The 25,761-nt window shown below is 39.9% G+C and overlaps 1 protein-coding gene across 4 annotated transcripts in view; it reads left to right on the top strand.

Moving 5' to 3' along the window:
- The window catches only part of RNF216 (ring finger protein 216), a 190,417-nt gene that overhangs the window by 47,269 nt on the left and 117,387 nt on the right, over positions 1 to 25,761 (top strand). For 3 of the 4 annotated variants that reach the window (XM_007186761.2, XM_057529320.1, XM_007186764.2), the window contains exons 4-9: positions 240 to 1,097; positions 2,059 to 2,135; positions 10,678 to 10,780; positions 12,411 to 12,575; positions 20,209 to 20,323; positions 23,942 to 24,081. In XM_007186761.2, the coding sequence (XP_007186823.1) occupies positions 240 to 1,097; positions 2,059 to 2,135; positions 10,678 to 10,780; positions 12,411 to 12,575; positions 20,209 to 20,323; positions 23,942 to 24,081 (1,458 nt within the window). The remainder of the gene's footprint in view (positions 1 to 239; positions 1,098 to 2,058; positions 2,136 to 10,677; positions 10,781 to 12,410; positions 12,576 to 20,208; positions 20,324 to 23,941; positions 24,082 to 25,761) is intronic. The other variant, XM_007186763.2, reaches the window with a different exon arrangement.

Below are 25,761 nucleotides of genomic sequence, written 5' to 3'. Positions count from 1 at the left end.
ATTATAATTCAAACTATAAATCATGCGTCAGTCAATGAATGGCTGCTCTGATTCTTACAGTTACTATAGTGTGACCAAATTTCAGTGTTAAGATAAATGTGAAGAATAGGTCTCATGGGGGAGGGTGCTTTTGTTTTTGTTTCTTTCCTGTCCTACCTCAGAAGCTCAATATAAGTACATAGGGAGGTATAGACACAGGAAAAAAATTGAATTATTATTAAAATTTCATTTTTTCTTAGACAAATAAACCTCAGACATCACGACCCAATCTCATCAAACCAGCTGCCCAGTGGCAAGATCTCAAAAGATGGGGAGAAGAAAGGCCTAAAAAGTCTAGAGCAGCCTTTGAATCAGATAAGAACGGCTTTTTTTCTGTGTGTAACAGCTCATTGTTTGGTTCTGGGGCACAGGATAATTCTGAGGATAACTACGGTGAATTTCTAGATCTTGGGCCTCCTGGAGTTTCTGAATTCATTAAGCCAAGTGGACAAACAGAAAGAGAACCCAAGCCTGGACCAAGTCATAACCAAGCAACAAATGACATTGTCAACCACAGAGCAGAGCAGAAAATCATTATCCTGAAAGAAGGTAGCCTTCTTTTTCCAGAAAGTGATCCTTTGGACACTCAGAACCAGTCATCTGAAGACTCAGAGACAGAGCTTTTATCAAACCTCGGAGAATCAGCTGATATCCTAGATGACCAGGCCATCGAAGAAGACTGCTGGTTAGACCATCCTTACTTCCAGTCTCTGAACCAACAGCCCCGTGAGATAACAAACCAGGTTGTGCCTCAGGAGCGGCAGCCTGAAGTAGAACTGGGCCCACTGTTGTATCAGCATGAACCCTCAGGGTCAGCTTTTCCAAGACCGGCTTTTCCAAGAGCAGAACCCCAGCAGGATGGGATTCCAGGCCCTTCTTCTCCTCAGCCTGCCCATCCTCTGGGAGAGCTTGAAGACCAACAGTTAGCAATAGATGATGAAGAGCCAGGTCCGGCCTTTCCACTGCAAGGATCTCAGGAGCCCAATTTGGAAAACCTTTGGGGGCAAGAAGCTTCTGACGTAGACCAAGAACTCATTGCACTATTAGTGAAAGAAACAGTAAGTTTTATTTTGATATGTAAATAATTATACACACTAAGTATACTGAATTTCCTTTTATTGCAAAAGTATTATTTGTGTGTGTGGACTTCATTTTCTGAATTTCCTAGATTTGTAGACTAGAAGGAGAGAAACTGAAGATTTGAAAATTGAATCAGGATTCCTGAATGTATGCTTAAACCCTCAGCAAGCCCTCTGGGATTCTAGCTGCAGATCATGGTTGCCCTTATGCTGTCATATGAGCAGTCCCCGCAGTTTTTAAAAAGGAATTGCGTTAACTCCAACTTCAAACCCTTAAAGCAGGTTTATAAGATTACCTAGAGCTACACTGTCCAATACAGTAGCTTCATTTGGCTGTTTAAATTTAAATGTCTTACAATTAAATAAAATTTAAATTTCATTTCTAGTGGCACCAGTCATATTTTAAGTGCTCAATAGCCACATGGGGCTGAACAGCTACCGTGTTGGAAAGCACAGAATAGAACATTTCCATCTTTGTACCAAGTTCTGTTAGATAGCACTGACCTAGAAAGTCATGCAGGGCTCTGTGGGCTGCTGTTTGCCTTGGAACAGTCTTTTAACCCTTCTTCCCCCAGGTTTTTTCATCTGGTCTACTAGATTGTGTGCTTCTTGAGGGTATACACTAGAAAGTGTTTTATTCGTCTTTAGACTTCCTTTGCTTGGGCGGAGATGTTCAATATTTATTGAAAGACTATAGAATAGATATGCAGAATGGGGGCAGAGGACCAGGTGATCTCTACGTACCTTTCTAAATTCCATATTCTATGTAGACAGATAAATCTGGGCACCTTGTGTGAAGGTTTAAGCCAGACACAAAACTGCTTTACAGTCCTTTTCTAGTCTTTAGTCATTTTATGTACTTTTTGCCATCTGGTTTTTATTGCAATTTGAAACCATTCCAGGGAATGAAATATAAATAATGTTTTTTATTCCCTTCTAGGAAGTAAGATTTCCAGATGTAGCACATGGGTATATTGAGGAAATAATTCATTTGAAAAATTACTATGATTTGAATGTGTAAGTATACCACCATGCGTTTTTTCTTTCTTTTTTTTTTATTGTGGTAAAATATACATAAAACATTTTAACCATTTGTAAGTGTACAGTTCAGTGGCATTAAGTATATTTACATCTTTGCACAACCATCACCACCATCCATCTCCAGAACTTTTTCATCTTCTCGAACTCAACCTGTCCCCACTCCCTCTCCCGAGCACGTGCCAACCGCTGTTTTACTTTCTGTCTCTATGAATTTGGCTCCTCTAGAGACCTCATGTAAGTGGAATCACACAATATTTGTCCTTTTGTGGCTGGCTTACTTCAGTTAGCATTATGTCTTTTTGAATCATCCTATTAGAAGAGTTCTAATTTTAGTCGTATACAGACTGTTTTCTGGATCTTGTGTAGAATCATGCATGGTTACAGAATTAAAATGTTTAGTTAATTCTTAGCATTGATACTACCCATGTTTTGGTCAGGATGTTAAAGACATATTCTTCCCTATATTTGTAACAAAGTATTCTGTAGCCCCTCTGCCCATTTGGAGAAAGGTATGGAAGTGTTTTGTTTAGTTTTCATTATAAAGATGATAAATATGTTTTTTAAAAAATAAAAGTGTCCCAAAGAATACAAAATGAAAAATAAGTCTCTTTCCTCTTATACTCTTTCACCTCCTTCTAGTATGCAGAGGTGGAACAGTTGTAAATTTGTAAAGAGCAATAGGTATTGAACTTGATCAAATTTTTTGCTAATTAATACAGATTATTGTAGTTAAAGGTGGATACTAAACCTCTGTCCTCAAAGATTATATTCTGTACTGTAGAACTCAGCAAGGGTGCGAGTGGGAGCTGGCTGCCTTGACCAAGAGGGAAGGGCCCTCTTTCTGAGGTTAGCAGCCCAGAGGAGGTGCTTTTTTCTAATTCATACGAAGACACTGTTGGTGCCATTGGCAGCCCTATCTCTCCCCCTCCGTCCAGAGGCAGGCACTGTTACCAGTTTTTTAAACCAAGATGGAATCAAGGTTTCAAATGTATTTGTTTATCTTTTTAGCTTTTTAATTTAGAACAGTCCCCCACTTACTTTTTTTTTTAATGTTACTGATTTTTTCCCCCTGTAATTTTTTTTTTAAGTTTTTTATTTATTATTTATTTATTATTTTTATTTTTGGCTGTGTTGGGTCTTCGTTTCTGTGTGAGGGCTTTCTCCAGTTGCGGCGAGTGGGGGCCACTCTTCATCACGGTGTGCGGGCCTCTCACCATCGCGGCCTCTCTTGTTGCGGAGCAGAGGCTACAGACGCTCAGGCTCAGCAGTTGTGGCTCACGGGCCCAGTCGCTCCGCGGCATGCGGGATCCTCCCAGACCAGGGCTCGAACCCGTGTCCCCCGCACTGGCAGGCAGATTCTCAACCACTGCGCCACCAGGGAAGCCCTCCCCCTGTAATTTTTGAACATAAAAAGTTGAAAGACTATAAAGTGAACACTCTGTATCCACCACCTAGATTATTATCTGACATTCTGCTGTAAGGAAGATTTTGCCTTTTTTTTCTTGTGTTCTTTTTTTTTTTTTTTTAATTTTTTTTTGGCTGAGTTGGGTCTTCGTTGCTGCGCGCGGGCTTTCTCTGGTTGATGTGAGCAAGGGCTACTCTTCGTTGTGGTGCGTGGGCTTCTCATTGCGGTGGCTTCTCTTATTACAGAGCACAAGCTCTAGGTGTGTGGGCTTCAGTAGTTGAGGCTCGTGGGCTCTAGAGAGCAGCCTCAGTAGTTGTGGCGCACGGGTTTAGTTGCTCCGCAGCATGTGGGATTTTCCCGGACCAGGGCTCAAACCCGTGTCCCCTGAATTGGCAGGCGAATTCTTAACCATTGAGCCACCAGGAAAGCCCTGTGCTCTTTTTTAAATCTCTGTAGACATAAAGGTTTTGTATAAGTGGTGCTTTATAATCAGTTATAATTTTTTTCTTTTTGAAACTGAATTATCCTAAATTTGACCAGTAGGAGCCTCTTAAGATGCACCTGTGTCTTTTTAGCATGACTCCATTAGTCTTTGAGCACATCCTGGCTTTCTAATAGGCCAAGTTACCCCAGGCTTACCTTCAACTTCTCTGCCCAAAACCTGGAATCTGTCATTTCCCCCAAGAAACCCAGGTTTCTTAGAATGAGGATTTTTTTTGTTATTTATAAACTAAAATCTTGGGGCTAAACTTGCTCATCATACCTACTAGCCTGTCATTACTTCTAGGACCTTTTTAAGGGACAAACCAAGAAAATAAGTTTTTTTTAAATCATGAATTTATATTCAAAATTTCCCATTCAAATTTAACATTAAAATTTTTTCTCCATCTTTCTGAATTTTACATTTATGTGTTGTTTATTTCTTCCACTAAAAACTTAATTTCTAGTAACATTAATATATTTATTTTCTTTATCCTAAAATATACATAAAATAATGTTAACATTATAGTACCGATGTTACTAGTACTAATACCTCTACTGAGTGAAGTAAACAATGTTTTGTAGTTATTTTTGCACTTATGTATATTTCACTAAGGCAATACAGTTAGAATATAGACTGTACTGGGCTGTAGATTGATGATGTTGGTCAGGTCTGGAAATTTTGTAGCCACAATCTCATTAAATAATTCTTTTGCCCTGTTCTCTTTTTCCCCTCTTCTGTAACACTTTTCTTCTAACCCCTGTCCATGATGGCTCTTAACACCATCTCTTTGTTTCTGAGATGCATGCCACATGATTTTTCAGATCTAACCTCCAGCTCACCAATTGTCTTTTCAGTGGGGTATAATCTGCTAGTAAGTCCATCCGTTATGTTTTTAATTTCAGTTTCTATATGTTTTTCATTTCTAGTATTTTTGTTCTTTAATTCTTCAGGCCATTCTTCTAGTGTTTTATTTTTTGTTTGTATTTTTAATCATTTTAGGTCTTTAAACACAATAAACATAACTTCTTTGTGTTCTGGGTGTGATCATTCTGACACATGAAGTTCTTGTGAATCTCATTCTGTTGTTTCTCCTGGCCTCATGGTGTCCTGTTTCCTTGCGTTATTTTGTAGATTTTGACTGTGAGCGCATTACTTGAGGTCTTGATAGAAACGGTTCCTTCAGGGAGGATTTGCTTTAACTTGTCATGTGCCTCAGGGAAATGTCAGTCTGATACTACTTTAGGTTGTTGTCTGGAAGTTTTATCTTACCTGGGTAGTAAGACTTTAGTCCTGGATGAGGACTGGGTAATCGTCACAGATTCTCAGGGGGAGTTTTGTTTTCCCATCCATCCACTCAGCATCCAGTGTTAAGGCATGCTTTTCCATGTGGTCTCTGAGCTTTGTCTCTTATCCTGTATGCCCTGTGAAAACTAAGGGCTCATGTTTATTAGGATCAACAAATGCCCTCAGAAAAACTAGCTTCTGTGTTTAGCTTATTTCTTAGGGGTGTCAGATTCACTTAGGTTTGGACTCCTGAAAACTCCTTACTAACTTAAACATATTGGTGTACTTTAAAAGTTTTATTTTAATATTTCATTCAGCAGTTTTCAATTGGAGACTGCCTGTGTACTTAATTGTACTTAATCTTCCATACTCCTGGAAGGGGAAGCCATTTTGTTATTTTACACGCCATTCATTCTTCTCAAGCCTTTCCTCCATATTCTGGATCGTGTATAACTTAATTTTTTTAATTTTTGGACTATAATACACATACAGAAAAATGCACAAAATAAAGATGCACAGCTTAATAATTTATCACAAATCAAACATTCATGTAACCACCACCCAGAAATCTTCAAAAAATAGAGCATTGCTGCCATCTTTGAATGCTGTGTGAAGATTTCATGTAGTCTGTATTCTCTCATGACTGGCTTCTTTCAACATTATGTTTGTGAGATTCTTTCATGCTGTGTATAACTATAGTTCATGCATTTTTGTTGCTAAGTAGTATTCCACTTGTATGAAAATGCTGTAATTAAATTTTTCCCTCTACTTTTGATGGACATTTGGGTTGTTGTCACTTTTTGGCTGTCGCAAATAATGCAGCTGTGAGCATACTTGTACATGCCTCCCAAGCCCCTAGTCTTAACCAGACTTGGCCTTCTTTACCACCCTGTTGGCTAGTGATACCTTCAAGTAGAAATTTTTTAATTTTATTTTTAAATTTTGGTCTTGTTTCTCATCTTTGGGAGTATTGGTCTGCCATTACTAGAAGTGAAGGTGCTGTTTTATTCTAAGCTTTTAAAATATTTTCTTTTTGAGTTTGTAAACAACATGATGACAACTGCGTTATTTTTAATTAATAAACTTTAATTTTAGAACAATTTTAAATTCATAGCAAAATTGAGCAGAAATAACTACATTTTTACAATGAAAAATATTTCCTAGACTTCCACTCAACTAAAAAACAACTGATTGATTGATTGATTGATTGACTGAGTTTTGGCTGTGTTGGGTCTTCGTTGCCGCGCGCGGGCTTTCCCTAGTTGTGGTGAGTCGGGGTTGCTCTTCCTTGCAGTATGCGGGCTTCTCATTGCGGTGGCTTCTCTTGTTGTGGAGCACGGGCTCTAGGTGCGCGGGCTTCAGTAGTTGTGGCACACAGCCTCAGTAGTTGTAGCTCGAGGGCTCTAGAGCGCAGGCTCAGTAGTTATGGCGCACGGGCTTAGTTGCTCTGCAGCATGTGGGATCTTCCCGGACCAGGTCTCAAACTCGTGTCCCTGCATTGGCAGGCGGCTTCTTAACCACTGCGCCACCAGGGAAGTCCAAACTGATTTTTTTTTAACGTACCTTTTTAGTTCTTGGAATGAAAACATAATATTTTTTGGAGGGTAAATACAATTTTGGATATCTTTTTTATGAAATAATGTTAAGTAAAAAAATATTTTCCATTTTTTATGGTGTTATTAGTTTTTACTTTTAATAAAAATTATTCTATTGAATTTTCCTCTTTGTTAAATATTTTTCCTGTTCGTAGTTTCACTAGTGTTCCGATAAACATTATTCTGCGTTATTCCATGTAGTACTTTTCCTTTTTTTTGTTATACACTCTGTATGCTGAAACCCTAAAAGTTAAGATTTGGGATCAGGGATTATAAACAGATTCATGATCCTTGAAACATATTTCCAAATAGCTTTCCAGGGAATTCCCTGGCAGTCCAGTGGTTAGGCCTCTGCGCTTTCACTGCGGAGAGCCTGGGTTCAATCCCTGGTTGGGGAACTAAGATCTCACAAGCCAAGTAGCGCAGCAAAAACAAACAAACTAACAAATAGCTTTCCTGTGGAGTTGTGCCACTTTATGTTGCTGTTAGAGATGTATATGAATTGGTTTAATCATTCCTCAACAATATTAAGTAGTGGTCTTATTTTAACTAGGCATAAAGTAATTAGTATTTTAGTTGCATTTCTTTGATAATTGGCTGTGTACCATTTTTCATATATTTGTTTACTAATTGTATTTCCCTCCTATGTGAATTGTTTACTCCTTCTCTTGTCTCATTGAATTCCTTTTTTTGTTAATATTTTCCTGATTATGAAGCATAATGTTTGTTCATTTTAGAAACTATAAATGATAAAGTATATACCTAGCACATTTAGTAACAGAATACTGATTTGAATAGGAAATACCAAGTAGTATTTTGAATAACTTATAGTGAATATTAAAGTAATCCTTTAGAAATTTAGTATACTATAATGTTTCCCTCTCATTCTACGGATGAATATATTATTTTTTAAATATCTGCAAAATTAGTCTTCTATGTAATATCGGTAAAATGTGATCAAATTGACAGATTCTGTGACAGTTCTGTTCTCCTACCTCCTGAGTCTCATACATGTCCTTTTTTCTAGGGGCTTACTGACGGTGCTTTTTGCATCACTTAAAAGCAAATATTCATCCTTAAACATAAATTCTTGTGAATTCCAAAGGAAAGGGAATGTTCAATAACTGTACTGAATCTTTTGAAACTTACAGTATGATTTTCCTGACACTGCTTTCCTTTCGTCCCTGGGCTGTTGAGACTAAGTTGTTAATTCTCACAACTAAGTTGAATGTTGTTAATGTAGGGCCGAAAGGAGGCCCAAAGCAAAGTTGAGCAAGCTGGTATTTTGTGGGGCTGACTCTCAGTCACTTTGTGTGCAGTCTTTAAGTCACCTTTAGATGTAACCAGCTGGTCATTTTAGCAGGAGGGGCCTGTTCACCAGAGAACCTGCTGTGATGGTAACCTACTCTTTGACGCTTTAATTAAGACTTTTCACTCACATGTGATGCAACTTAAATTGGATCGAGGCAGCAACAACTATTAAAGAATAAAAGCTTGGAATATTAGCCTGGCCTATTTAGTGGGAGTGCTTTCTCGAAACCCTTTAGCTTGTCAGGTCAGATCAAGCATGAAATAATACCAATAGGTGGGCAGATTTGAGTTCTGACAGGCGTCCCCCTGCCTTTGCCCCAGGCTGTAAATATTAATTTATTTGGTTGTAGCTTATATCTGTAGAAGGGAAACTTTGTTCTTAATTATCTGTGCCACTGAATGTCATTTAATTCCAGGAAAGTTGTGTTGGTGAGGGTAGAGAAGATATTAAAATGGAAATGAATTTTGACAGTTCAAAGTGAGAGCCTCTGATATCTGCCATGTGGAATTCCACATCTTGCAGCACTTCGATATGTGAAGTTTTTAATAGTGTTGAAAATATAAAATGAATTGCTAAGAGAAGAACCTCTAAAATGCGGGGGGGGGGGCGGTGATTCAGAAATTATACCTACTATTCTATAGCATGCACTTTAGAAAGTGCATAAAAATAGAACATTTTAAAGGATGAGATTTTAAAAACTAGAAACAGAAGTTTTACTACTTTCTTCCAACACCCTAGCAGGTCATCTTCCATGCATCCCACTTAGGAGACCTCTGGCTTCACTCATGCATGGCTGTTCTATTAAAGAAGATTCTTTATATTTGACCTTTTTATCTTTCCCCAAATTCCTGGTTTTGGGGCAGTCTGTTGGCCTGTGGTAGCCACACTTATCAGAATGTTACAAACAGGTAAGATTGGCATGGAGGAGCTGTTCCACATCTGGTTTGTAGTACGTCCAGTTGTGCATGTTAAAGGGGTTGTTTGGAACTTCATGCCTTTCTCCACGAATACTGGGTTCTTAACAGTGACTAATTCTCAGGTTAGCCTTCAGAGATCTGTATAACCTGTGGTGCTCATCAGTTTGTACTGGAACAGAGTCACCATCAATGACAATGCTTTTAATGGGAAATGTGCTCAGAATTCTTGACTAGGGGTGTCTCCCCTTGCTACTACTGTAATATGGGAAAGGGGTTTTTCCCTCTCTGGGCCTCTGGCATTGTGTTCCAGAGACTGGGCGTGGTGATAGGAAGAGGAGAGCTTAACGATAAGAAGCATGGGACTCCTGGAAGTGATGATGAAGAAAAAGGTGTTGAGGTGTGCTGACCGGTCCTGGAGTAGGAGGAAGAGGGGGCTTTGCAGTCGGGCTTTGTATTCCGGCCGGTGCTGAGGGTCCTGAGGGGGACTGCAAAAGAAGCATGCCTCCCTAGTTTTTAGTCCCCAAACACTGGCCCTTGGTGAGAAGAGGAGCTGGAGGTGAGCACTTTTTCTCTGTCTTCTTCCTGCTAGACCTGTCTTAATTAGAGGCTGCCCTCCTCACACTGGACAGGAGAGACCTGGGGAGAAGGGAGTTGAGTGAGAATCATGGTGGGGCACCTTCGAGGCAGTGGAGTCATCTTCAGAATCTGCAGGAGCAAGGGAAGGAAGGTAGAGGAGAGGGGAAGCCCCAGTTGCCCTGTGACTGGGAAGCTTTCCTGCTACTGAAGTGGCTCGTGCTGCATACCGCCAGGCTGTACTTGTTTCTGTGGAATCATCCCAGGAGTACAGTTCGTTGCCTTCTTTGGTTGTTATAGGGTGAAGGGCCTTGTTAGTTAACATTTGTAAATCTGGGTGGTGATACATCTCTCATGTTATCTTATTCTCTATATCCTTACTTTTGAAGGATTTCATAGTAGTGATAAAAAGACAAAGTTGTGAGTTTGGTATGAAGAGAGTCTGTTCTTAAGCAAACATGGTCTGTTCCTCCAGCCTTACAGTAAACTGAGCATCCCTCAGATTGTCATGGGGATTTATTACCGTAGGGTTAAAAAAAGTATTAATGAATTAGTAGAAGGTCTTTTATGTTCCATTTATTTATTAACTCTTAGAAAACTATTTTTAATTGTGAATGTAAATACAAACTTTTCCGTATACAGTTCAACCAGTAAGAATGTCAGTGACTTCATTATATTGATACCCAACTAATAGAAAAACTTCAGAGTTTATATTTATCAGTATGTATATTACTTTTTAAATTAGCAAGTAAAAATAGAGATTCAGTGTAACTGTCTTTTGTCTATTTATTTGTTTTGTTTTTCTGATCTGCAAACATTTTAATTCCCTGATAGGTCAATTATAATGTGTGTCTAGAAACTTTATTTTCACACATTACGTAAGTTTGAATCAATGGGCAGGTGTGGGATTTGGAAGCAGTATGAAAATAACATCATTTATTTTTGCAGACTTTGTAATTTTCTTCTGGAAAATCCAGATTATCCAAAGAGAGAAGATAGAGTCCTTATCAATCCCAATAGCAGCCTGCTTGCCAGCCAAGATGAGATAAAGGCAAGTTGTGCTCTTGTTTTGCAGTGTCTACTTGGAAATGCTCTGCCCTTTTCATCATTTTTAAGGGAATAAACTGCTTTGTCAAGACATATTTTTTTAAAACTCTCCAGGAAAAGAGGATTTCAGAATATATATTTTAGTGGGGTTTCTCCATCTGAGTCACTTTGAATTCTGTATTTGACTTCTTTCATTGTAACTCTGTCTTTCCTTCTCCACAAAGAATTAAACAAATCCTCCATATCTTTAATCCTACAAAGGAAGTTCCTAAGATAAACAAGAATTGGACCAGACTATTTGTATCATTTTAGAGTTTTTTTTAACATTTTATTATGAAATTTTCAAACATACAGTCAAGTCAAAAGACTTTTCCATTGATTTCCTATATACCCACCAGCAGGACTATTAAAAGTTAACATTTTACTATGTCCATTTTGTCACATGTCCATCCCCGTGTCCATCAGCTCATTCCTCTCATATTTGATTTCATTATAATGCACTTCAAAGTAAATTGCAAAAACATCAATACACTGCCCCGTAAATACTTTAGCAGGCAGATTATTGCCTAAAGTTTAATGTCTGTTTACAGTTTTTCTTTTTGTATAAGATTTATATACAGTACATACACCTGTGTAACCAAATCCTATATCAAGATATAAACAGTTTGGTTTTTAAAAATCTTAATCATTGTCTTCATTTGTGATCCAGACGAGCATTTAGTGTGTTAAGCGGTTGAAGGAAAGTCTAGTTCAGAACTGCTTCACTGGGATCTGTTGTACCATCCTTCTACCTACCACAAATTCTTTTTGACTCTTTCTTTTATGTATGGGTATTACTCATTTTATTGCTCTTTACTTTATTGTGCTTTTCAGATGTTACAATTTTTTTTACAAATTGAAGGTTTGTGGCAATCCTGCCTTGAGCAAATCTGTCGGTGCCATTTTTTCAACAGCATTTGTTCACCTCGTGTCTCTATGTCACATTTTGGTAATTCTCACAGTATTTCTGACTTTATTATTATATTTGTCATGGTGATCTGTGATCAGTGACCTTTGATGTTACTGTTGCAAAAAGATTGACTTGCTGAAAGCTCAGATGATGGTTAACATTTTTTAGCAATAAATTATTAATGCAGCATGTACTTTTTTTTTGTACATATGCTGTTGCACACTTACTAGACTACAGTATGGTGTAAACATAACTTTAACTTTTTTTGCATTGGGAAACCAAAAAATTTGTGTGACTCGTTTTATTGTGATACTAACTTTATTGCAGTGGTCTGGAACCAAACCCACAGTTTCCCTGAAGTATGCCTGCATTTTGTAGCTGGAAAAAAATTCATTTTTCTAAACATTTTATGAAAAGAAAATGGCTAAAAAATTGGGTTCAAATCCCCAGCTATACTTTTTCATAGTTCCAACTAGTAAAACTAGTCTTCAGACTCCAGGCAGCCTGTTTAGCCTCTGTGAACTATCATTTCTTCATCTCTATTCAGGGTTGGTATCCTCCTTTAGAGTAATTATGAGTACAAGTCAGATGATTCTATTCTGTAGTAAATAATTCTTCAAATGATTTCCCCCTCATAGGAAGTGCACCGTCTGGCCTCTAATGTTGTGCCTCTCTCTCGTTCCAGTTGCCTAAAATAGACTTTTTTGACTATTCTAAATTGGCTCCTCTTGACCAGCGCTGCTTCATCCAAGCTGCTGACCTCCTGATGGCCGACTTCAAAATGCTAAGCAGTCAGGACATCAAGTGGGCCCTGCATGAGCTCAAAGGACACTATGCAATCACCCGAAAGGTGCTCTACTTAGTCTTCCTGGTGGGGTCACACCTCTTGACTACTACTTCCCATGATAACAGAATGAAGAGTTCAGCTTGTGGAAATTGGGATGGTTTATGATGGTAAAGAGCTAAGGAGTTTGTCAGGGTGAAGATAAATAGACAAAGGTATTTACTGATCAGGAAGAACTGAATGAAAAGAAATACATGTTAGAAGCAGGGAAGTTCTGGTTTGACTATAAAGACATGGAGGGTAATGAATTTTCTCATGGAATGCGGATGACTAGAGTGTAAAAGATGCATTTCAGTGCTACTCCTCCCTCATTTGCTTTCTGACTTGGAGCTGGCCACCACAATCCTCCCCCAGATGGCTCAGTTAGCAGTTACATGTAGAGTCTGTAAAAGGCCCAGGAACCCAGCTCTGCCCAGGGAGTGGTGGTTTGCCTCAGAAGAGAGTGGGCAGCTACTGAAAGCTCTCAAGGTTTTGTTTTTTGACTCTGGGCCCTAAGTAAGATTCCATGTGAGGGCCTCTGTTGCAGGGCTTGGACGGGTGCTGGTCACTAGTGGGTAGCAGACATGCTTCATTTAGTGAAGTCCATTGTACAGTGCCTGTTTCATGGCAGTCAGCCAGGATGGAAGAGTGAGCACCAACAGGTCCTTGACTCGTTCCTCTTCTTTCTCCTGCCTTTAAATCCATTTCTCCTGCTGAAGTTCTGGTGATGCTCAGCAGACAGTGTGCTTTTCTTTCCAGAAGACAAGCAAATGTGGAGTTAACTTTAATGGTTAAAACACCCACTGGGTCTTAACCTGAAAGAAGGTGAACATCAGTGAATTTGCTGAGTGTAGGCCCCTTCCACCTTTAGATTGATAACATCTAGGCAGCTGTCAACAAACTCCTAATTGTAGGTTCATTTTAGGTAAAATTACTCTGAAGGGAACACAGAGATAGTGCCTTCTGTTTCTGAGTCTCATTCCCCATGCTAAAGAGGGAATGTCTGTACTGTCATTGAAAAATGAATGAGCTTACCCCCCCAAAATAATGACCTTGAGAAAGAAGGGGCTCTTTCATCTTTAGGCCCTGGCTGGCGTCTTTACTGACGCTTTGGTGCCTCACACCTTTTCCGAGCTCCCAGGGAGCCTAGATGAGAAGTAAGAGGGCAGCAGCAGGAGACAGCCCCTGTGGTCTGGGTGTGGGCTGGTCCTCATCGGTAACGTCCCTGCCGCCATCCTGAGATCAGTAAGAGTAACTGTACTCGCACATGCTTCTCCCCACTGAAGGCCTACTAGTTATGTGGGTGGGAGGCTGTAGGGCTTTGTGGCTCAGTTCTTGTTCATACCTTCCTTATTCTTTTCCTCGTTTTTCTGGCCCTTTATATTTTTATGGTGTCTGCTTGTTTTGGTGGGTAATTTAAAAATTTGCAGGATTTGAAAAGAAGTGGGTTGGACTGTTTGAATGAATGTAAGGTGTTTAAGGAGAAATAATGTTTGACAGAAGCTAAAATCTGATGTGCTCAATCAGAAAGTCTCCCTGCTGTATGGACATGGTGCACAAGACTTCTGCCTTGTAGGAAGTTACACTCAACGTGGACAGGGATGTAGAAAACACACCCGGAGATGCTTCCTAGTTTCAGCAATAGCATGTCTTCCCTGCGCCACTCCCCAAACATGGTGATAGCTTTGGGAAGGTATGCTGACTGAAGACAGAGTCAATTCTCCATGGATTTCTCTTTTTTTCACTTTTTACTATAAACATCAAACACATATAGAAGTAAAGATGGTGTTGTAACAAGCCGCTGCTTACTGTCACTCAGCTTCAGCAATTATCAGCTTCAGCAATTACCAGCTCCTGGCCAGTCTTGTTGTATTGTATTTCCACCCCTACCCACTTCTCCCTCCCAGACTGTTGTGAAGTAAATTCCAAGCTTCATTTCATTTTCTTCATCCATAGGTATTTCAGCATTTATCTTTAAAAGATAGATACAAAGACAAAATAATTTTTAAAACACAATCAAAATACCATTATCGCAGCTTAAAAATTAACGTCATCAGATACCCAGTCAGCGTTCAGATTTCTCTGAATATGTCAGAAATCTTTAGCTTGTTTGGTCATAGAGTTCCAAGTAAGATCTGTTTATTGCAGTTGATTGATAAGTTCTTAAATCTCTTTTTAAAAATCTGTAAGCTCTCTCTCTCTCTTCCCCCTTTATTTTTCCTTACTGCCTATTTGTTGGGAAAAACTGGGTTGTTTTATCTTACAGGTTTTCACAGTCTAGATTTTGCTGACTGCACCCCTGCATTGTAATTAAATGATTCCTCTGTCCCCTCAGTTTTGTATAAATTGATGGTTACATCTAGAATCTTGATCAAACTTAGGTTTGGTTTTTTTTCTCTCTCTCTTGAATTTTAATTCTACTGCCACTTGTTGGTGTGTGACTTTGAGCAAGTGTCTTAAACTTGCAGAGCTTCAGTTTTCTGTTAGTGAATAGTGGATGTCTTAGATGGGTAATGTGAGAATTAGATGAGATAATATATAGCAGGCCTATAACACAGTGCCTCACATATATCAAGTTTCAGTAACAAGTTCCCATCCCTTCACACTTCTCTCTGTGTGCTACAGAATAATTTTCAAACCTTTTTACTTAACAGTTACTCAGTGCTATCTTCAGAGTTGGTCCTTAGTGTAGTACAAGAGCACAAGAGCCTTGTGTGGTTCGGCCTCCTTAGGTTTGCAGCGCTGAATTCATGCTGGAGAGGCCTGTGACCAGCAGGGCCCACTCTGGTTTGTTCCCAGCCTGTGGTATGGAGGCCCAGACTGCAGGAAGACTCTACCCGCATGTGTATGCACTTGTGGATATTTTAGCTCCACTCTTTTTATGGGTGTATCCTGTGGGTAAGCTTCTTGGAGACCCCAGTGCAGCTGCAGTAATGTTTCTTCTGGTTGTAAAGTTCTGTAGGGACAGAAATGCTATCAGCACTAAGTGTTTTCAATGAATAACTTCTAAACTGGAGAGAACTGGTCATCCTTAAAATTCACAACAGGAACTACTTCTTAAAATGAATGTTTATTTTTATCAAACTAATTAATTTCCATAGTTTAAAAAATCAGGGACTTCCCTGGCTGTCCAGGTTTTTTTTTTTTTAATTTTATTTATTTATTTATTTATTTATTTATGGCTGTGTTGGGTCTTCGTTTCTGTGCGAGGGCTTTCTCCAGTTGCGGCAAGCGGGGGCCACTCTTCATCGCGGTGCGCGGGCCTCTCACCGTCGCGGCCCCTCCCGTTGCGGAGCACAGGCTCCAGACGCGCAGGCTCAGCAATTGTGGCTCACGGGCTTAGTTGCTCCGCGGCATGCGGGATCTTCCCAGACCAGGGCTCGAACCCGTGTCCCCTGCATTGGCAGGCAGATTCTCAACCACTGCGCCACCAGGGAAGCCCTGTCCAGGTTTTTGACTCTGGGTAAATCTTTCCACACCCAACAACTTGAAAGCTGTTCTTATTCTAGTTTTGCTTATTGTCAAACCTGTCAATTCTCTCTTTTTTTTTTTTTTTTTTACCCAGAGCCCTCCCCTCCTTCCTCTTCCAGTCTGTTCTTTTTTTTTTCTTTTTTTCAATTAAAGTGTGCTTGCTGTACAATATTACATAAGTTACAGGTGTACAGTATAGTGATTCACAATTTTTAAAGGTTATACTCCATTTATAGTTATTATAAAATACTGGCTATGTTCCCTGTGTTGTACAATATATCCTTTTTAGTTTATTTTATACCTAATAGTTTGTACCTCTTAATTCCCCATCCCTATATTTCTCTTCTCCCCTTCCCTCTCCCCACTGGTAACCACTAGCTCTCTGTATATGTGAGTCTGTTTCTTTTTTGTTATATTCACTAGTTGTATTTTTTAGATTCTACGTGTAAGTGATATCATGCACTATTTGTCTTTCTCTGTCTGACTTATCTCACTTAGCATAATGCCCTCTAAGCCCATCCATGTTGCATATGGCAACATTTCATTCTTTTTTATGGCTGAGTAGTATTCCATTGTACATATATTCCACACCTTCTTTATCCATTCATCTGCTGGTAGACTCCAGTCTGTTCGGATTGTTCTTCACGCCTGCTGCATAGCTTTTATCTTGGGAATTCCCTTTGCCTTTTGACAAAGATTAATTTTCTGTATTCTAGGTCCTGACAACTTTCTGTGTCTTCCTTTACACACTCATGCTTGACTGATGGTTCCACTGGATTGAAAATTATTTCCCCTCCTAATTCTTCTCAATAATTCTGCCCCAGATGTGACTACTTCTTTCTTTCAGGCAGTTTGTTGAATGCCTGCCATAGGTCACACATTGGTAATGTCACAGTGAATATACAGCTTCCCTTCCTTCATGGAGCTTAATGCTAGTGGACAGGGCCATCTTTTTTAACCCACCCCTTGACTTCTGTTCTCTGAGGTGGTCGTTCTCAGGGTCTTGACTACCCAGGCTTCCTAGATTTCTCCCTCTGTGTACTAGAATGGTCATCTCTGTCTCCATGCAGGTAACATATCCCTATCTCTGAACCTGACCTTTCCACCAGGCTCTACAGAGGAGTCTCTGTCTACTTCTCAGCTTTTGCATCATCACATGACGATTGTCGTGTTTTTAGGTCATCCCTTAAAAGAAGTTTGGCTGTTGTCAGAGATGTCCCAAAAATCTTACCAGACTGTATCCTTGATTCTCAAAACGAATACTTTGAGTGGGTATTTGATTTGTGAGTGTGAGCAGCCTGGAGGGAAAAGTGCCAGAAACAACAAAAGGAACATTTTCTAAAATATTTCTTCATTATCTGTTCTGTGTTCTTCCTGGTAGGTTTTTGGGGTACTTACTTCATGGTAGTTACTGACTAGACCCTGAGGACACTGACGTGTGTAGAATACAAATTAGCTTCTTTCCAAAGAGTTTTCAGTCTGTTTGAGGAGATTAAAGTTTAAAAAAAGGCTAAAGCAATGTGATGAGTATTATAAAAGAGAGTGAATAAAGGTGCATGAGGGCACTAGGAAAGAAATGAAGATGTCATTTGAACAGGGTCTTAAAGATGCTTTCACTAGAGGACTAATATGTGAAAGGCTAAAAGGTAAGAAAAAGTAACTGTGATGCCTTTTGGTTGTGTAGGTGTAAATTATAACTAGCAGGTCTCGAAAGGAAGGAATTCTGATTCTCTAATTTTATTTGTGTACTGGACCTTTAGTCAGTAGGTTAAGTAGGGAGTTACCTGGTGGTCTAGTGGTTAGGACTCAGCGCTTTCACTGCCGTGGCCCAGGTTCAGTCCCTGGTCGGGGAACTGAGATCCCACAAGCTGAGAGGCGCGACCAGAAAAAACAAAAAAAAGATAAGTAATGAATGTTAATATAACTATTAAGGTAAGATTTTGGAGGTGCCTTTAATTTTTAGGCAACATTTTGTTTTAAGGTACAGCTTCCTGACAGGTATGAGTTTGTGTTCATATATATGGATTTTTTTTTTCCTGCTAACTAGAAACAGTATTTAAATGGGACCAAGGTAATGACCTCAGTTCTTCCAGTCAGGAGCCTCTATGTTTTTTGTTTGTTTGTTTAATATTTATTTATTTGGCTGCACCAGGTCTTAGTTGTGGCATGTGGGATCTTTTAGTTGCGGCATGCGGGATCTAGTTCCCTGACCAGGGATTGAACCCGGGCCCCCTGCATTGGAAGCGTGGAGTCTTAACCACCGGACTGCCAGGGAAGTCCCAGAAGCCTCTGTGTTTGATGACAGTGTAGTGTGGTTGAAAACCCAGTAGACTACCTACCAGTTATGAGCTCTGAGTTCACATTCCAGTAATCAGTTGCTGATAAATGACATCTGCCGTTTAATTACCTCATTTTTAAAATGCAAATCATAATAACTTATCCTGCCTCCTTTCCTGGGTTTTTGCACATAGCCCTGGTTCAAGGGTGGGGTTTTACCTGTAGATAAAACTTGGTATAGATTAGTAGTTTTGCAGCTGAGTACAAACATGTGACTTTAAGATTGGTGCCTAAGGATTTGTGGGGAACACCTTGGGTAGTGGGACAGAAAGAAGAAACAGAAAGCAAGGAAGGAGGCACTGCAGCTGTGGAGGATGTTGATCTGGGATATAGAGAGGTAGCAAGATGAATCTTGCTGTTGGCCAGCTCTTGATGGGGTTTCACTGATATCTGAGGGCAAGGTGACATCAAAGAGAGGAGCTTTAGTTCCGAGACTGGCCTGACTTCCTATACTAGCTTTAATTAAGGTTTGACTGGGGGCAAGTTCCTTTCTCTTAAGCCTTGCTTCCCTCTACTATAAAATAAATAATACCTCCCTCAGAGGATTGTTGTGAGAATTAAATAAGTAAGGACTTGAAAGGGCCACATGTAGTGCTTAGCTTATAGGAGGCGCGCACAACGAATGGTAATTCCCTTCTGATTCCCAAACTTAGGAGCTTTGAAAAGGAAGGGAGGTAGGAGATAGATTAAGATGCAAGGGTGATCCTTAGAAATCATGAATTCTGTCTGGGAAATGCTGAACTGCCAGCATGCTGGGTGGGGCCTGTGAGACATCCAAGTAAAAGCAATTCATTGGTTGGCTGAATGGACAGAAAAGGTGGGAAATACGAACTGGAGAAGGGATTTTGAGAGTCGTCAGCATATGGAAGGTGACCTTACCAGCCTGGATGAGGTGTACCTAGAGAGACTGTCGGGTGAGAAGAGAGCCAAGGCTGCCTTGAGGACTCCCAACATGGAAAAACTAGGTAGAGCAGCAGGCAGCGAGGGAGGAGGAAGTCAGGAGAGTGGAGCAGGCAGCATTGTTGGTGCTGCTGAGAGATCCAGTGAGATGAGGAGTTAGCCCCGTGTTAGGAAGATTAGCAAGTGGAAAGGTGGGATAGAGGCCAGATTAGAGGGAGTTGGCCGCTTGTGGGAGGCGAGGTGATGGAATGATATACAGATGGCTCTTTTGATAAGTTTGGCTACAAAGAAGAGGAAGAAGAAAAGGGCTGGTAGCTGGAAGAGGAAGGAGGTCAGGGAATGAAAGGTTTTCTTTTTTTTTAAGATGGCAGAGACTTGAGCACCTTTAAATGCCTATTGGAAAGATCTAAAAAGGGGGAGATACTCCAATAAAGATGTTAAAAAATAAAAAAATAATAAAATAAAATAAAAAATAAAAAGGGGTAGAAGCTAAAGGAATGAAAGAAAAGGGATTATCACTGGCATAAGAATTTTGCACTCCAGTGTTCAGTACAAAGTGGGGATGTGGGTGAAAGCAACGAGAATGTGGGGGAAGTGGAGGAGGGAGTGTTGACCAGGGAAACACCATGTAAGATGCTGCCTGTAAAATATAACTTGTACCCATTTGTTATGTGATTTAACCTGTGCTTATTTAGGGACAGCTTCAGTAGTTTCTATTTTCTTGTGTACCTTTATCAGTAAGCATTTTGGTTCTACCATTATAGCAGTTGTTGAAAGGGAAAATGAAAATAATGAAATGCTACCTGTTTATTTTGCTGCTGCCTTTTCTGGTAAGCCATGTAGGGAAAATGGCTGAAACTGTGAGTCACAACGAGATTTGGGGATTGCTGATGTTTCATGTACTTTTTTTGTCCCATTTACAGTGGTAACCTTTCCCTTTCTCAATTTTTAGGCCTTTTCTGATGCCATTAAAAAATGGCAGGAGCTGTCGCCAGAAACCAGTGGAAAAAGAAAAAAGAGAAAAGAAATGAATCAGTATTCTTACATAGATTTCAAATTTGAACAAGGTAATGGCCAAATGTGAGTGTTGCTGATGGTGTTTGCAGAGCAGTCAGCTCCCGCACTGCCCGGAAGGGGAGTTGTGGTGTGGCTGCTTAGAAATGCCCTGTTACAGCAGTCTGAGGAGTGTCACTGACATGACTGCTTTTTTTCTTTCTTTTTTTTTTTAAATTTATTTATCTATTTATATCTATTTATTTATTGGCTGCGTTGCGTCTTCGTTGCTGTGCGCGGGCTTTCCCTAGTTGTGGTGAGCAGGGGCTCCTCTTCGTTGCGGTGCGCGGGCTTCTCATTGCAGTGGCTTCTCTTGTTGGGGAGCATGGGCTCTAGGAGCCTGGGCTTCAGTAGTTGCAGCACGTGGGCTCAGTAGTTGTGGCTCGTGGGCTCTAGAGCGCGGGCTCAGTAGTTGTGGCGCACGGGCTTAGTTGCTCCGCGGCATGTGGGATCCTCCCGGACCAGGGCTCGAACCCGTGTCCCCTGCGTTGGCAGGCGGATTCTCAACCACTGCGCCGCCAGGGAAATCCCGACATGACTGCTTTGATGGCACATCGGTGTTTTTAGAAAGTGGCTACGTTTGTCATCTTTCTGTTTAGGATGCACCAGGACAGGAAAATTGTGTGTAGTGTTAGATTCACATGTGGAAAAGTGTTTGGGGACATTCTTCAACTTGGGGGGAAAAGAGGTCTTGAAGGTTTGACAAGAATTAACCTTATCACTACATAGTAAAAGCTAGACCAGTGATTGATTGCTTACTGCAGAGGAGTCACTTACACACCTGAGAGAGTGGCTTCTACACAGAAAAAAACCAAACAGCTCTTAGACTGCCACTTAAGCTGTTTATTTAAAATTCTGTTATTCATATTGATGAAGTAACTGCTGAAAGCTCTTTCAAAGAGGTTACTTCAGGTCTAACTCCCCACCCCCCGCCAAGGTAAACTTGCTGAATTTTGCAACAAATTTGATCTTAGTTGCTTGTGTCTAAGAAAAGAGTCCACTTCAACTTTTCCTGTAGATTATGTCATAAATAAGAATATTTCCCTTTTCTTTTCTCCTATGTGTCTTTCCGTTACATCTGTAATTAATTTCATGACTTGACTTCAGGTGTGACTAAATGAAAAATCCATGAGATAGTTATAGAGTTGGAAAGTATTGAATTTTTGAACTCTTCAGGGTCTAAAAGAAAACGTCCTAGGCTCTGACTTCTAAGGTCACCAAGCTACTCTGTGAAGCACTGCTCTCCTGACATGACATTCTCACAGGTCTGTGGCAGAATGAAAGTGGGGACAGTGTATAGGTAGTTTTTCATTCAGCTGAATTTATCCACAGTTTAGACTAGGCATCCCTAATACATAGTCATTCAGTATTTGTTTCTGACTTTCAGTGGTAGAGAAAAGAAAGTATCACTTCACAAGATGATCTACTCCCTTGTTGGTCAGCTATGTCTGTTAGAAAGTTCTTCCTTTATATCAAGCCAAAAATGTACCTTCCTGGGACTTCCCTGGTGGCACAGTGGTTAAGAGGCGCCTGCCAATGCAGGGGACACGGGTTTTGATCCCTGGTCCGGGAAGATCCTGCATGCCACGGAGCTACTAAAGCGGTGCGTCACAGCTGCTGAGCCTGCGCGCTAGAGCCCATGAGCCACAACTGCTGAGCCCACGTGCCACAACTGCTGAAGCCCGCATACCTAGAGTCGGTGCTCCGCAACAAGAGAAGCCACCGCAATGAGAAGTCCACGCACCCCAACAAAGAGTAGCCCCCACTCACTGCAGCTAGAGAAAGCCTGCATGCAGCAACGAAGACCCAACACAGCCATGAATAAATAATTAATTAATTTAAAAAGTAAAGTTGCTCTGAAAAAATTTAAATACTTAGATGTGAATTTAATACATGTACAGGACTTAGGATGAAAACTACAAAACACTGAAGAAAGAAATCAAATAAAATATAAATAAATGGAGAAACATACTATATTCATGGATTGGAAGACTCAGTGAAGATGTAAATCCTCCCCAAATTGGTACCATGCTTAATGTAATTTCTGTCAAAATCCCAGCAAGATTTTTTTGTAGATACAGGCAAGGTATCCTAAAATTATCCTAAAATTTATACGGAAAGGCAGGGTACTAGAATAGCTAAAATGATTTCTTTTTTTTAATAAATTTATCAGTAGTTTGGCTTGAGGGCTCTAGAGCACAGGCCCAGTAGTGTGGCACACGGGTCATTTGCTCCGCAGCATGTGGGATCTTCCCGGACCAGGGCTCGAACCCATGTCCCCTGCATTGGCAGGCAGATTCTTAATCACTCCGCCACCAGGGAAGTCCCAGTGATTTTTAAAAAGAAGAAGAAAGTGAGAGAAATCAGTCTACTGGATTTCAAGACTTACTACATAGCTACAGTGATTAAGACCAGGTGGTCTTGGGACTTCCCTGGTGGTCCAGTGGTTAAAAATCCACCTTCCAAAGCAGGGAACACGGGTTCAATCCCTGCTCGGGGAACTAAGATCCCACATGCCACAGGGCAGCTAAGTACGAGTGCTGTAACGAAAGATCCTGCATGCCGCAACGAAGATCCCATGTGCTGCAACTAAGACCCAACGCAGCCAAAAAATAAAATTAAATAAATAAATAAAATAAATACTCTTTAAAAAGAGAACCAGGTGGGCTTGGCAGAAATATAGACAGATAAATGGAACAGAATAGAGAACCAAAAACTGGTTTTCTAAATAATCACTGAAAAAAAATATATTAATTTTTAAAAACTAGTGAGAGTGAACAAGAGAAAAGAGAGGAAAAATAAAACGTATCAGTGTATAGTAAATATTGATAAAATCAAAAGAGATTATCAAAAAGGTTTTTTGAGTAAATAGAAAATCTGGATGGAATAGACAGTTTTCTAGAAAATGTACATTACCAAATCAAAGAAATACAAAACCTAAATCAGACCAACTGCAAGATTTGACATTTGTCATTTTGTTAGCTTTTATTCTAAGTGTTATTTATTGTAAATCTAGGTACTGCTCTTTTCTGTCTTTGAAATTTTCAAAATAAAAAAAATTTTTAAATATACATGTAACACATGTGCATCTACCAGAATGGCTGAAATTAAAAACTGATGTCATCAGATGTTGAGGACAATGTGGAGTGATTGAAACTCACATACATTGCTGGTGGGGGGAGAGTGTAAATTGGAGCAGACACTTTGGAAAACTGGCACTGTTTTCTAAGCTGATCCAGCAATTCTACTCCTTCACGTATACTCAGCTGAGTTGCAAGCATATGTATAGGAGCCCTGGTCATAATAACCCAAAACTGTAAACCTGCCTGTCCTCAGTAGTGAATGCACAATAAATTGTGGTATATTCACACAGTGCAGTACTGACAGACTAGGAGAGACCTTCCAGTTGGATTATAATAAGCAGGAGCGAGGGAGGGGTGGAGAGGAAGAAAGTCGGGAAGTGCGTGGAATGTTAGGGAATGGTAAGGAGCCCAGTTTTCCCAAAGAGAATATGTTATGGGAAAGTCACTAAACGTCCTCTGTAGGACCAGGCCACAGAGGACTGGGATGGCTGCCTGGATTCCTAGCAGAACAGTTGTCTGCATGATTTTGCATTGTCATTTATCTTCTAGGTGACAAAAAAATAGAAAAGAGGATGTTCTTTCTGGAAAATAAGCGGCGACATTGTAGGTCTTATGACCGGCGTGCTCTCCTTCCAGCTGTGCAGCAAGAGCAGGAGTTCTATGAGCAGAAAATCAAAGAGATGGCAGAGGTAGGAAGATGTGCTTGGAATGTGTTTCTGGGATTCTGGTTTGCTGTTAGGGCGTAGTATAAAACTGTCTTATAAGATTTGCCTTTTCTTTCAAGTGATTCATTTGAATAAACTAAAGCTTTTAAAAGGAAAACAAAACTAGATTTTGTAATGATACTGAAGTTCACAGTTTCATAAATCAGATTTATGTTAGAGAATTTTAATTGGAGCTTAGTAAACACATCTGTTTCACCTCCTTCACCCTCTAATGGTGGAAATTAGAAGAAATGGAGGAAAAAACAGAGAGAGATTCCATTTAGCTCTTTAATTCTTCCAAATATACTATCAAATGTGCAAATCAACTGGAATATACATATATTGGTTATTTAATACAAACAGACCTCGGAGATATTGCGGGTTCAGTTCCAGACCACCGCAATAAAGTGAATATTGCAATAAAGCTAGTCATACGAATTTTTTGGTTTCCCAGTGCATAGAAAAGTTATGTTTACACTACACTGTAGTCTAGTAAGTGTGCAATAGCATTATGTCTAAAAAAAACAATGTACATGCCTTAATTAAGAAATAATTTTATTGCTAAAAAATGCTAACCATCATCTGTGCTTTCAGCGAGTCATAGTCTTTTTGCTGGTGAGGGGTCTTGCCTCAGTGTTGTTGGTGGCTGCTGACTGATCAGAGTGGTGCCTGCTGAAGGCTGGGGTGGCTGTCCAGATTTCTTAAATGTGACAATAATGAAGTTTGCTGAATCAATCGATTCTTGCTTTCATGAATGATTTCTCTGTAGCATGCAGTGCTGTTTGATAGCATTTTACCCACAGTAGAACTTCTTTCAAAATTGGAGTCAGTCCCCTCAAATCCTGCTGCTGCTGCCTTATCAACTAAGTTTATGTGATTTTCTAAATCCTTTGTTGTCATTTCAACAATCTTCATAGTATCTTCACCAGTAGTTTCCATCTCAAGAAACCACTTTCTTTGCTTATCAATAAAAAGCAACTCCTTGCCCGTTAAGGCTTTATTATGAGATTGCAGCAATTCAGTTCTAATTCTAGGTCTCTTGCTGTTTCTGCCACATCTGCAATTAATTTCTCCATTGAAGTCATCCACACGTATTGGGATCAGCTTCTTCCAAACTCCTGTTAGTGTTGATATTTTGACATCTTCCCGTAAATTATGAATGTTCCTCTTTGCATGTAGAATGGTGAATCCTTTCCAGAAGTTTTCAATTGACTTTGCCCCAGATCCATCAGAGGAATCACTATGGCAGCTATAAGCCTTACAAAATGTATTTCTTAAATAATAAGTCTTAGAAGTCAAAAATTACTCCTTGATCCATGGGCTGCAGAATGAATGTTTTGTTAGCAGGCATGAAAACATTAATCTCGTTCATCTCCGTTAGAGCTCTTAGGTGACCAGCAGCATTTCAGTGAGCAGTAAAGGAATATTTTGAAAGGAATCTTTTTCTGAGCAGTAGTTCTCAACAACGAGCTTAAAATATTCAGTAAACCATGTTATAAACAGATATGCTGTTGTCCAGGCTTTGTTATTCCATTTATAGAGCACAGGCAGAGTAGATTTAGCCTAATCCTTAAGGGCCCTAGGATTTTTGGAATGGTAAAAGGAGCACTGGCTTCAGCTTCAAGTCATCAGGTGCATTAACCCCTAACAAGAGAGTCAGCCTGT

The sequence above is a fragment of the Balaenoptera acutorostrata genome, chromosome 15 (assembly GCF_949987535.1).
Source record: "Balaenoptera acutorostrata chromosome 15, mBalAcu1.1, whole genome shotgun sequence".
In the NCBI taxonomy this organism is placed as follows: domain Eukaryota; kingdom Metazoa; phylum Chordata; class Mammalia; order Artiodactyla; family Balaenopteridae; genus Balaenoptera; species Balaenoptera acutorostrata.
This window is presented reverse-complemented; position numbering and strand designations above follow the sequence as displayed.